Source organism: Phasianus colchicus, chromosome 24 (genome assembly GCF_987193195.1).
Source record: "Phasianus colchicus chromosome 24, bPhaCol1.hap1.1, whole genome shotgun sequence".
NCBI classification, from domain to species: Eukaryota; Metazoa; Chordata; class Aves; order Galliformes; family Phasianidae; genus Phasianus; species Phasianus colchicus.
In genome coordinates this window covers 3,371,567-3,384,450 of record NC_143459.1, presented here as the reverse complement: position 1 = coordinate 3,384,450, position 12,884 = coordinate 3,371,567, and the positions used below count along the sequence as shown (strand labels likewise).

Sequence of the window (12,884 nt, the reverse complement as noted above, 5' to 3'; positions counted from 1 at the left end):
AAGATGATCCATCCACGGGTGGCCAGGAAAGGCCTGAGCACCCGATGTGGGGCTGACGTGCTCACATAGGGCAGGGAGCTCGCATAGGGCAGCCCATGTCCTATGGGGCAGCCCCATTCCACAGTGGGTCTCAGCCCTTCTGTACACCCCTGGGAAATCCTTGGGGGTTTCACAGCTGCTGGTGTGGTGACACACGGCTGTGCGCAGGGCTGGGTGAGCGCTGCCCTCCCTAGAAGGCTCTTGCCTTTCATTAAGCTTTATGCAAATACATTTCGTCTGGCCCAACTCACTGCACCTTTCAGTGAGGAGTGGCGATGCTGTTCAGAGCGAGGACACAACCCTGGGTGCTTCCTTCATTTCATCCAACTGCTGTTCCCTCCTTGCCCAGATGTGACAGACATCAGTGCCCACACACAGCCCTGCTGCCCACAAAGTTCTCCAATCCCTTTTTATACCAGTTTCACCACCTCCGTGTCCTCAAGGTGCCATATAAGTAAATGCCATCCCCAAACACCAGGAGCTGGTCCCCAGGGGGGGAATATTCCCAGGTGCACAAGGTGCTACACCCTGCCCATCTCCAGCAGCCACCCTAAAGCCACCCTCTGTCCTCCCCCATTGGCTTTTTCCCCTTCAGAGCAATGGAGGTGGACTCACCCCCCACAACCCAGTGCTTCATTTTGTGGCCCCACACTTCCTTGTAGCACTGATGCTCCCATTCACATTGCGGGGAGGTCAGCGGCTCTTTAAATCAGTACTGGTTGGGATTTGCTTCCCTCACAGCCTCCTCTGTAGTTGGTAATTCATCTGAGCTGCTATTTAGCAGCAGAGCCTCTCGCTTCGACGGGCGCAGGGCCTTATAGGAAGCTTTCTATTAAAAATTCATCACAAACTCTGTCTCAGGAGCACAGTGCTCAGTAGGGCCATGCGGGTGTCTGGATCTGTTTTGTAGGGAAGGGATGGGGATCTGAGAGCAGCATGCAGGGAGGGAGCGTGCTATTCATTCATAAATCAAACAGCAGATGCTCGATCCAATGGGGTGTGCGATGGTGACAGTTTTAACCCCTGAGTGTCACCGACAAAACGGGTTTCTCTCGAGGCAATTACGGGTGCTGCAACTGGAGGATCCTGCAGGAGGGAAGCTGCGGTGCTCGGGGGAAGAAATAGGGGGAAACTGTGGGGAGAAAAGGCAGCGTCTGTCCCAGACAGAACTCACTGGGAAGGCTGGGACCAGCTGCGTGCGTCGTCCTGCTCATGAGCTCCAGCTCATCTGCACCAGGCTCTGCCACGTGGCCGCTGTGCCCTGGGGGCAATGGGCACCCAATGCCTGCAGCACCCATTGCCACGGCCACAGCTGTCACTAAAACCTGAGTGGGGACATCCATTAACCCCATCACACCTCGCTGTGTGCACCAGCAGCCTTGGGCCGGGCAGGATCCTCACATGGAGCAGCTGGAGAAGGAGGAAGGCAATGCTGGGAGTTTTGGCCCAAAATGCCATCACTTGGGAAATTCAATGTGAAATTCAATGTGAAATTCAATGTGAAATTCAATGTGAAATTCCCTCCATGCTGCCCGGGGAGGGTTTTAGTCATTGCTGTGCACTGTGCTGCAGGGTGCAGCCTCAGCAATGCTGCTGCTGTTGGCACAGAGCATGCAATCAGAGCCAGCATGCACTTCTCCCCTTGCACCATCCTGCAGGCGCCGCGTGCAGCACCCACACCCACACACCCAGTGCACACCCCGACAGGATGGGCTGTGATGCACAGAGGAGCACGAGGGCCATTGACGTGAATCCTGTGGTTCTGAAGTCATGAAAGCACTGTTCTACATTGTTCAGAACCACGATTCTCTTCTGCGCACAATGGCAGCAATGAAGAGCGTGTCCGGGGCGCTCATCCTCAGTGCTATTGATAGTGCATGGCAGAGCCTTGTGAGCATGGGTCCCATCTGCCATTTCCACTCCTTCTTTAAAAGATCCTAATGACTGTCAGATCCTTTTAGTTCTTAATTAATTTCAGAGTTCAACTGCAAATAGGAAACAAGACAGCTTTTGCCCTTACGCATATGAATATTACTGTTCCATTTAATGTGGTTACTGGTGGAATGCTGTTATTCATTCCTGCCTGCAATAAAAGCCACATGTTTTTAAAACTTTGCACTTGAAAAAAACTTTTAGGAAAGAAATCAAGTATGTTTTGTATGCATGGCATGAGATAAAAACTGGTCATAAATATTCAAAGAACAGTCAGAGCTTTATGCTTGATTTAAACAAGTGAACAGAGAAGCGCAATGGTTGAAGTGGAGAATGAAAGCCTGATGTTCCTTTAAGAATGTGCTTATGCAGAGAAAAGGATCCATTCATGCAAAGGTTACGGAGCACCTGAGGACATCCCATCTCCAAAAACGCCCCAAGGTGGGTAACAACTGGAAGCATGGGGCTTTAATCAGAGCTATTGGAGTCTCTGGGGGGTAGAGGGGTCTTGTTTGTTTTGGAGGGGTTTTGAGGGATGTGACCCTATGGGGATGGAGGACGTGTCTCACCCGTTCCCAACCAGAGAAACCATGGGATGGACGCACTGCCCGGAGCCCTTCATAACCTCACGGCACGATGGGGAGAAATAAAAAAAATTCCAAAGGAAAGAAAAAGGGGAAATGTCTGGATGGTGGAAAGCGGAACCGAAAGGCACATGACGGCGAGAAAAGTACGGCGGGGCCAATGCACACACACAGAAAAAAAAAAAGCAGAGTGTGATTTGTGAGCTCGAGGAGAGCGGCTGTCACGGAAGGGCAGCACCCTCTCCCTGTGCTGAGCGTGCAGTGGTGTTTCCCTGCACGCATTTCCCAACGCTGCTGTGATGTTGGGCATCAGACGGGCATGCAGTGCTCCCCCCGGGCTGCTGGGGAAGTTGGATGTGAGCGGAGAGAAAGCGGCCGCTGGGAAGTGCTCACGTTCCCCACTCTCACCTACATCCCCACTGCAGGCCGTGCTCAGGCTGCAGGCTCAGCTGTTGCTGTCTTGGGGCTGTGCTGGCTGGGAATCCCCCTGGGGGTGGGTGCAGACATGGGGGCTCAGGGCTGGCGGTGCGCAGCAGGCGCTGGTTGGAAGTCTTGTCTCTCTTGGCTCGGGTCTGATAGAGCATCCCAGTGTTGCATCTCAACAAAAACCAGCTTTAGAGGCAGGTGCAAACATGCCATGGTTAAGTTGTAGCTTCTCTGCAGGACATCAGCATTGCACAGGGAACCTGCTCTGCTTGCCCCATGGGCACCCAGCAGCCCTTCAAGCAGGGGGCCAACAGAGCAGCTCTCTGTGGTGGCCCTGTGCATCACTCCACAGTGCACGGTGGGCTCCTGCTGCCTCACCCTGCTGACCCCTGGGCAGCAGAGATACCTTGCAGCAACTTTGTTAATTTCCAAAGCTCTTCCTGGAATATCCTTGTGCTGGAGATGGGAGAGCTCCCTCTGAATTTCAACCACATCCAGCCCTCCTCCCCCACCAGCTGCTTTTCCCCATCCCCTCCCAGCAGGGAATTACTGCCTGGGTTGGGCAGAGCCCCGATGCACAGAGCCAGCAGCTGGGAGGGATGCACATTGCAGGAGTTGCTCCAGGAATACGCGGTTTGTCAGCAAGCCCAACCCAACTGCTTTCATCCAGGTGAGGGTTTCCCCACCTGTCTGCTGGCAGATGGCTGCAGTTAGCTGCACGAGCACAGAGTGGTGGTGGTCATCCAGCAAGAGAACAGTGTGGAAAAGCCCCACCAAAGCAAAAAAAGCAGAGGTGGCAGACAGGAAGCACAGACAGATTGCAGCAGTGGAGCCTGAAGAAGCTGCAAGGTGCGCAGCAAGTAGATCACATCCGGCTGCAGGAGTGCAACAAGAAGGCAGCAGCACATCTCTGCACCCTGCTGTGTGTTGCTCAGTGCAACACCAGCAGGCTCCTGCCTGTGAGCATCAGCTCGGCCCCAGGGGCAGCTCCCAGCTCTCTGCATTCTGTTGCTGCCTCAGGTCGATGTTGCAGTTCAAGCTGCTCACCCAGCACCCCCACATTTCTGGGGTCCTCCCAAGCACAGTGCTGAGCACAGGGGGCTGTGATATACCTACACACCCACCTGGTGATATACCTACACTGGGGACACACCAAACCCCCAAAGAGACGTCACATGCACTCAGAATCACTCTCAGTGATTCCCTGCAGATCACACCAGTTACAAGGGAAGACATGAAGTCACGGGTGAGCAGCTCAGTGATGCCACCCCATATCTCAGGGCAGGTGATGCACGTAGAGCTCAGGCTGCCTTGCAGCCCCTTTGCAATGCCACTGCCACAATCACGCCCTGCACGCTTCCTTGCAACACATTGGCCTTTTTTTGCACAAAATGAGCAGCTTCTCCTGCACAAATTGTTCCTCATCCCCATGGGATCAGCTCCTGCTCTTGGCCGTGTCCACAGACTGTGGCATTCTGCAGAGGCAGTTCCCCACCAGTGACACAGCTCAACCTCAGACAGCCGTCAGTGGCCAACGCACAACGAAGTCATTCAGAGAAAACTGCCCTCTGCTTCCAATAGCAAATTGTCCTTCACGCTCAGACCGTGGGTTTTTTTTTTGTTTTGTTTTGTTTGTTTTGTTTTTCCAGGCTGCTTTGCTTTCTGCAATTATTCACCAGTTTCACTTCTACGAATAAGGCCGGGCGCTGTGCTGCCGCTGCGATGTCACAGCGGGGCTGCGGTCGGACAGCTCTGACTCGATGGGCTTTGGGCAGCGCTGCTTCTGCTCCTTCCTCGGATTATTTTTTCCGGTGCAAACGCTCTCTGTTCGTATTTCTAGTAGAGATTCTCATTGCCAACACCCCCCCCCCCCCCCAGCTGCTAAGTTGGATGGTGTAGAATGGCTGCAGAAAAGAAACCCCAAAGCGGGCTCAGACCGCCCTATGCAGGCACCCAACAAAACCCCCATGACCCGAATGGAATTAGTCACAAACATAAAGCTACACAGAAGGTACTTTTCTGGTTTCTGGCTATGAACTCAGACAAATCAAGTGCAGAGCTGCTTAGGGGATGTTGTTAAGTCACTGTTTGCTGCACATCCATCTCCTGCAGCTTGGGAAGGGAACCGCTGCCTCCAGCCCTGCAATGAGCTCCTTTTTGCAGAAGTTTCTGAGCAGTTTGGAGCTGTCTGTCTGCCTGGGTCAGCTGTCTGACACGGCCGAGGCCGCGGGCCGGGAAGCGAAGCGGTTCAGCAGCAGGTTAGGGCTGGAACCCAGAGAAATGGAGAACTTGTCCAGACAACTCGGTCGTGGCTTTGGGTCTCGCATGAGCAGCCAGCTCTGCGGGGAGAGCGGGGATCTTATCTGCGAAACGCAACCTCAGCTGTTTCCTTGGGCCGGAGCCATTCTGCGTCTGGCTGAAGGGACCGCCTGAACCTCCAAAACTGGAAGAGCTCGTGTGGTTTTAGAGAATATTTTTACATTTTCTCCTAAAACTGAACAGAGGGCCCTCGCTGGCAGGAAGCGTGGGCTCCGGGAGAAGACATTGGCGGAGGAAGCAAGTTGTCTGGGTTCAATTCGCAGCTCCACCGCAGCCTTCCCCAAGGACCCCGGACAAGTTGCTCATGGGCTTCAGCAAGTGCTGCAGCTTCCATCTGCAGAGCAGCAGTGATGGTGTTTATGCCATCCCCAGCATCACCACCTGCTCCGCACCGCTGCCCAGTGCACGGCCCATATCTGGCCTCGAGGAGCGCCCGGCTCCCGTTGGGGTGATGCTCCTTCAAGGAAAGCAGTGCGAGCCCCAGCAGGCTCACATTCTTGACATTTCAATCTGCTGTGCCGATCAAACATGCACGTATGAGCCAACCCTGCCAACAGCGAACGCTCTCAACTTCCATTTATGTCAGTGGGATTGCGTTCTCGCAGGATTGGGGCTTTTGATGTCTCACTGGCTTTGCTCTCCCACTGAAATGCAGCCACAGCCATGGTGAGGTGGTGGGGATGGGCGGTGGAATGTCTGCATCCAAAGTCTGGGGACACAAAGTGTGAATTCCCCATTGCAGGAGCGCATCCCAACCCACCCCATCATCACAGCCCTGCCATAGAATGGCTGAGGTTGGAGGGGACCTCAAAGATATTCCAGTTCCAAGCCCTGCCGTGGGCTGGGTGCCCCCCCACCAGCTCTGGCTGCCCAGGGCCCCATCCATGGCCTTGGGCACCTCCAGGGATGGAGCACCCACATTGCTGTGCAGCAGTGCCAGTGCCTCACCTCCTCCCTTCTTCAGTGTTAACCAAACCCATTTGTTTTCCAGACTGTCAGGTCTGACCTTGTTTCACAAAGCTGAGGATATCCCATTGGTTGGGATAACCAGGAACTGTTTAATTAGTGTCTGTTCCCCAACTAACCTAAGGAAGGTGATGGGGAGAGCAGCCGGTGGGGAGGGGCTGAGGACTGAAGCACACAGATTTGGCTCTCAGTGTCTTCAGGTCTCCCAGCCGTCCTCTTCGTCTCTCATACATCACAAAACACCTCTGCAACCCTGACACAAACAGACCCAAATGACACGAAGAAGCCCGTGCCAATGGGTTCCATCCACCCCAATGTCTGCAGAGGCAGCGAAGCCCCTGTTTGCCATCCCTGGGGCTGCCACACACAGCTCCACCAGGGGAGAGCTGGCAAAGCAGAGCTAACAAGGAGCAGACCCATGAATTTTAGGGGGGAAAATAAAACAAACAAGGGAAGTGCAGCTCCGTGCCCAGCTCAAGGTGCAATAATAAACAGGCTGCACTAATGTGGAGCAAATGAGGGTCTGACATGCTGTGCCATTTAGAGGCCCCTGTAAGCTGCAGAGGCAGGGAGAGCTTGAAGCACATGCTTGGGACTTTAATGCCAGTGGAGCTCTCAAGATTGGGGCTTTGATGTGGGAGGAGTGAACGGTGCCAGAGGAATCCTCACCACCCCAATAGGGACCTGGCTGCAGCCTCACCACCATGCTTGGGGCCTGGGCTGCTGCTGCCCAGGCTGGCACTTGGGCTGAGCTCATGGAAAAAGTGGTGGGCTCGCTCCTTTTGTGAAATTTGCCAAACTGACCCAGCGCTAACGAAAGGAGGTGTTTAATTATAGGGTTGAAGGTAATTGGGCACAAAAGCGGGGCAGTAAAATGCAGCCATGGTACAAAGGAGCTGAGGAACAAGGGCTTAATCCTGGAGCAGCACATCTGATTTACTCTTTAAATTCCCTGGCCAACACTTTCTCCCTCTCCTAATGAGAGAAAATGGCACAAATCCCCACTAAGCAGTTTATTCCTGACTTCGAGTCACCAAAACCATGGCACTGCGCTCCGTCCCGGAATGATCTCAATGCATATGCTTTGAGTTTAAAGGGAACAGCACAGCCCACATCTGCAGCTTCCTGTCTGCCAGGCTGTGCCAGGCTGCAAAGAAGTGACTGCTGCAGGTTTCTATGCATGAGATCAAGCATCCATCTGCAGCACAAGCACACCACGCGTACCCATTGTGCTGGAAATGGGATGACCCTGCAGTGATCAGCAGGGAGCAAGCATGCCTCTCCCGTAACAACCCACGTGCTCATCCCAGGGATCAGAAAGCAAATGCATCCATCTGTAGCATCCAACTCACCCCACGTTGTGACCACGGGCACCAATGGCACATGGAGCCCATCTGCCCATCCCCAGCCATGGCCCAGAAGGTACAGAGGGTGCAAGGAGCTGGGAGGGCTTTGGCTGCAGTGCAGACTCTGGTCCAAGGGCTGACACAGGCTCAGGGTTGTGCTGCTGACATCATTCCTACCGTTTTGTTTTTGTATTTTTGTATTTTTTTTTAATTTTTTTAGGAGCTATTTTAACACAAACCATGCTGCGTTGTGAAATCACAGCCCAATATAGCAGACAAACACACACAACTGACAAAAAACGCCCTGCCCAGCCCTTGTCTTCCCAAACTGAAATACAGACCCAGAGCCTTTCCCCTGCAGCCCTCCCATCCAGGATTTGGCCATCCCAAAGGCAGAGGTTGGGCTCCTGCAGGTTCCTCCCCGCACAACAGGGACTGTTGAAAAAAGCACATTTTTTCTGTCTCCCTTCCCCACTGAGGACGGCTTCTTCTTTAAAAAACAATCTCTCTGCCTTCTCCTATTTTGGTTGTTTTTATATTTTATTTTACAATAGCTTGTGTAATCCATTCCTCATGTTCCAAAGGCGCTCGCTTCTTCCAGCGGGAATGGAAAATCATTGTTTCTTTTTATTTTCCCTTTTCTTTTTCGTTTAATATGTTTATGTTATGGAAAATACCCCCAGACTGCAGACGCATTGACTGTCCCGCTCTCTTAAAAAAAAAAAAAAAATAGAATAAATAAGAAAATAAAATTTAAAGCAATTTCAGAAATGGAAGAGCCAAGGAGGATGCTGCGGTTGAAGCCCCCCAGGAGATCCCCACTCTGTCCCACTCCCACTGCAGACATCTTGCGTGAGCACAGAGGAATTTTTCTCGTCTTATTGCATAGAAAAATGCAAAATGCCTCCCTCAACCCCACAGCAATCCCAACCCCAGGATGGAGTGGGCAAAGCCAAGATGAATGGTGGTTCTGCCCAGGTGCCCCAAGGGCACACTGCAACCATGACAAAGCCTGTCTCTAAATCCGTGTTGGTCCAGCAGCAGGGCAAGGCTGATGGTTTTCGGCCAACAATTAAAACTAAATCTCTTGAAAGCCAGCCAGACTTGGCTGGGAAGAGCATTTGCTCCAGCATCCAGCGCGGTTTCTCAGGAAGGCACTGCAGAGCAGCACTCAGCTCACACCATTGACTTTCAGACTGAGTGATGCTTTCTGCATAGGACAGGAAATGTGTGAAAGTGGCGTGAGCTCTAAAATGGAAAAAAAAAAAAAACAACCTACTGAAAACAGCACCAAGGAACCCTGACCGAAGGGATGGCCAAGGTTTCCAAGGGACTTCAGTACTCAGAATGGAAGGGATGGGAGCGCTGGTTCAGCCCATTTTCAGCATGACCCCAACAATGACCCCAAAGAAACAAACATGACCCCAACAACGACATTTTCTCCCCAGCCCGGCTGGACACGGCCATAGGAAGAATTGGGTGTGAATGCAGCACGCAATGGGAGGAAGAGGGAACGTGAAGTCACGAGGCTGAGCCTGGGGCCATCCCACTGGGCTGCTCCATGTGCTCCTGCTATCAGCTCCATTTGGGGATATTTATGGCGTGGCCGTGGCTCAGCCTCACTGCTTCAGATGGGAAGTCACATTCTTGCTCCTAATGCCAACCATGTGTGGATCCAAACACACAGCTCGCTCTTTGTTTCCCAAACTGTACGCGGCCAAAACAGTGGACCGCAAACACTGACGACATATCAGAGGAGATCAAGTCTAAGAAATCATCATGAATTAAAGTGCTCAATACAGGGAAACGCCACTGTCTCCCTGCCCCCCGTTAGATCGTAACAAGGTGACGAAAGACAATGGATTTATACCCGTTCCCTCACCCCAAAACACACAAACAGAAATATATTATATAAAAAAATAATAAAATAAAAAATAAAGACATGCCACGAGCCAGCGGGGTGTCCTTGGAACAGGCAGAGCCTCTGACAGGCAGTCAGAGCAGCAAACAGCCTTCCCCAGGAGGGGGGGGGGGGATGAATGGAGACAGCACAGACTTTGTGGCCCCAGCATGCAGCTCGGTCTCCCCAGATGTTCCCCAATGGCCACTCCATTGCAGAGCAGAAAACTACTTTTTCTTACCAAAAAAAAAAAAAAAAAGTGTTTTGAGACTAACTAGGGGATACCTTTGGGAGCTTTTCTTTTCATTCCTTCAATGTTTGTGCAAACAGACCTCCATTTTCATGGATATTAGCAGAAGAGTTAACAAAAAAATAGGAATAGGGCTGAATCCAAAATAGCCATGAGGCATTTAAGTGAGCGTTCATGGCTGTTCTGCAGTGCTCACCCAAACGTAGCTGTGTGCAAGGCTGGGGATTCAGGCTGGATATGAGGAAAGACTTCTCTGCAAGAGTGTTAAAGCATTGGCACATGATGCTTGGGGAAGTGGTGGGGTCACCATCCCTGGAGGTGTTGAAGAACCATGGAGATGTGGCACTTGGGGACATGGTCAGTGGGCATTGTTCGTGTCAGGTGGACATTTGGACTGAATGATCTTAAGGTCTTTTCCAACCTTAACGGTTCTGTGCAGGAGAAGATGCTCTGAGTTCCACAAAGAAAACCATTTGGCCATATTCCATCTTTGGAGCAATCATTTAATCCTCCCCCTTTTAATAAAAATTATGTCTGAAACAAAGATGCTTATTGCTTTTATGAGTTCCTATTTGTATGGAAATTGCATACAAGACGTGATCGTTCTGTTTCTTGCTCTCTTTTTATTTCTGAATGAGCAAGCTCAGTTAAACCTCAGCACTACTTCATCTGGCTTTGGAGGCAGAAGTACGGATTAAAAAGAGCCATGCAAATGTTTTTTATAAGCTTCTCTTATTTCCTCGCCATGAGACTGCCTTTAATTATCTCCATGGAGCACAAAGGACACATCTGTAGTGCCACCATCCCTGAGTGCAGGGCAGCAGGACAGATGTGGTCCGTGTGTCTGTTTGCCAAACTTTGGCTCCTCCTGTCCCTGTCCCACACTCAGTGCTCAGGAGGACACAGGGAAGAACATCTCGGTTCTGCAAGCTGACCCCACTGATCTGCCCCAAAAGCACACGTAACATTTGGTGTTCTCAGAAATAGGCCAAAATCCGGTCTACGTCTGATGCATTTCTTGTCACGTAGCCAGATGGCCCCACTGAATTACAGCATCTGCTGTCCTGCTCTTTCAGTAGGGATGGGTTTGGGATCACCCTGCCCCATTCTATTCAGGTTCAGTCCGACCGAACCATTGCTCAGGACCTGCGTCTTCCTGGCCATGATCTGCTCAAGATTTTGCTTGTACTCCTTAACTACAGCTGCAAAGCCAGGATGGGAAAAGGCAACAGTTCACGGAACTGTGCCCAACTCTTCACAAGCACTGAGCATCCTCCCTAAAGGTCCCATCCCACACCTTGCAGCCATGCTCCTCAGCAAGAGCTGTGAGCAGCCTGGATTCCTCACACCGTTCCTTCACTCACTGGTTTCAGAATCAAGAACATCACCCAACGCGTGCCCAGCAGCTCTCCTGCACAGCATTCACACTCCTGTGAGCAGCATTTGGAATTGCCCCATCCTTTCAGATACCCCAGGTCAAGGGATGGGGCTCTGAGCATCTCTGGATGTCCCTGTTCACTGCATGGAGGTCGAACCAGATGACCTGCAAGGTTCCTTCCAACTCAAACGATCCTATGGATCTCAGCACAGCGCAACCTCCTTGCTGACCCTCCGTTTCCCAACGGGAACACAACCAGGTGGGAAAAGGAAAAAAAACAAACGGGAGGAAACCACCCACCAAACCTTCATGAGGACAGCAACGGCGCAACGCGTGGGGAAGCCAACAGAACACCCCGGCGAGGAGAAGGGAGAGGAGATGTGCAGCAAAACTGCAGCACGACCCAATGCTGGTTGGCTCCTTCACAAGATCAATAAGCAAACACAACCCCAGCAGCGTTTCCTGCTGCACTCACCACGCAGGAAAGTGGAGGAGTAGGCGGCGAAGGAATCGAAGACGCCGTTGGAAGCCATCCCCTCACCCTGCAGTCGGGCTCTCCTCGAGCAGCTGCAGGAAGAGGAGGAGGGACGGGGAGGAAGAGGAAAGCCTGACAGCAGTGCAGGTAGCCCGGCTCACTCGCGACGTTGTGGTCAGGAGAGCAGCATCACCTGATCTGTGGCGTCAATGGCTCTGATGGTGGATGTGGTGGCCAGGCTGGGCTTTTTCCTCTTTTTTAATAATAATTTTATGGCTTGCGTTCGTTGGTTCGTGGTGAGCAGACGGGAGCGCCGAGATGTTTTTTTCTGTAATTAATCATACTGCTGCCTGAGAAGAAACAGAGGAGAGAGCCCATGGGTTCCTAATTGGGTGATTGAAGCAACGGCCCATTTACAGGCAGTGGTTTTCTCCTTTTAACTGCCTCTTCTCCCACATTCACCACTCATCCGCACCGATGTTTGGAGCTGTGTTTTCTGACTCCTGGCCCTTGCAGACAATCGCTGGTGCTGAGACTGCTTCCATATGTGTAGATGGGTGGTTCTTCTTCTTCACAGGGATTTTATGTGAATTAGCATTAAGCAAAAATCTGAAGCACATGCGGCAGAATAAACATGGCTCTCCGCAGAGCAGAGACCTGATGTCGTTGCTTTTGGGGTTGCTTTGGGGTTTTGCATCTCTTTCCACGCAGAAAAAAGGGTGGGAGGTTCAGCCCCCATCTGGCTCAAGGCCCAGTAGCATCACCAGGAAGAAAAGTGAGGATATGAGGTGCCTTTAAGGCTCTATTTCTGCCCTTCATCAGGTGCCAGCTGGGAGCTCTGATTTACACACATAGCAAAACACCACCAGCTGTGCTACCTGGGAGGCTTTGCAGGGGACTTTTCCTCTTTGTCACCTTCCCACCACCTCATTTTCCCTAAGTCATGACTATGCCATCCCCACAGACACAGCACCAAGCCCCTCAGGCACAGCTGGGACTACTGGCCTTGGTCATTGCCCCTCTGCAATCCACAAAATGGGTCTCTATCCTAAGATTTCTTTTCCAGCCCTTTGGAATCCAGACATTTCCCCCACGGGTGAGGCTCTAAGTGCTCCAATTTGCTCCCTCAGATGGAAGGGTTTATTCTGTGGTCTACAAAGCAATGGTTGTTCCCTTGCTATCTGTATGCTGTATCTACACAGCGCTCCATTGTGGGTCATGGAGATCAGCACTGCTTCATTGTGTGCACTGATTGCATTTGGGTGAGAG

The 12,884-nt window shown here is 51.9% G+C and overlaps 1 protein-coding gene across 1 annotated transcript in view; it reads right to left on the bottom strand.

The window, feature by feature from the left end:
* RUNX3 (RUNX family transcription factor 3) overlaps positions 1–11,703 on the bottom strand; it is a 43,114-nt gene extending 31,411 nt beyond the window's left edge. Inside the window, exon 1 of the mRNA XM_031594963.2 lies at positions 11,616–11,703. Within this exon, the coding sequence (XP_031450823.2) occupies positions 11,616–11,673 (58 nt within the window). The 5' untranslated portion in view covers positions 11,674–11,703. The remainder of the gene's footprint in view (positions 1–11,615) is intronic.
* Positions 11,704–12,884: the final 1,181 nt, after the last annotated feature.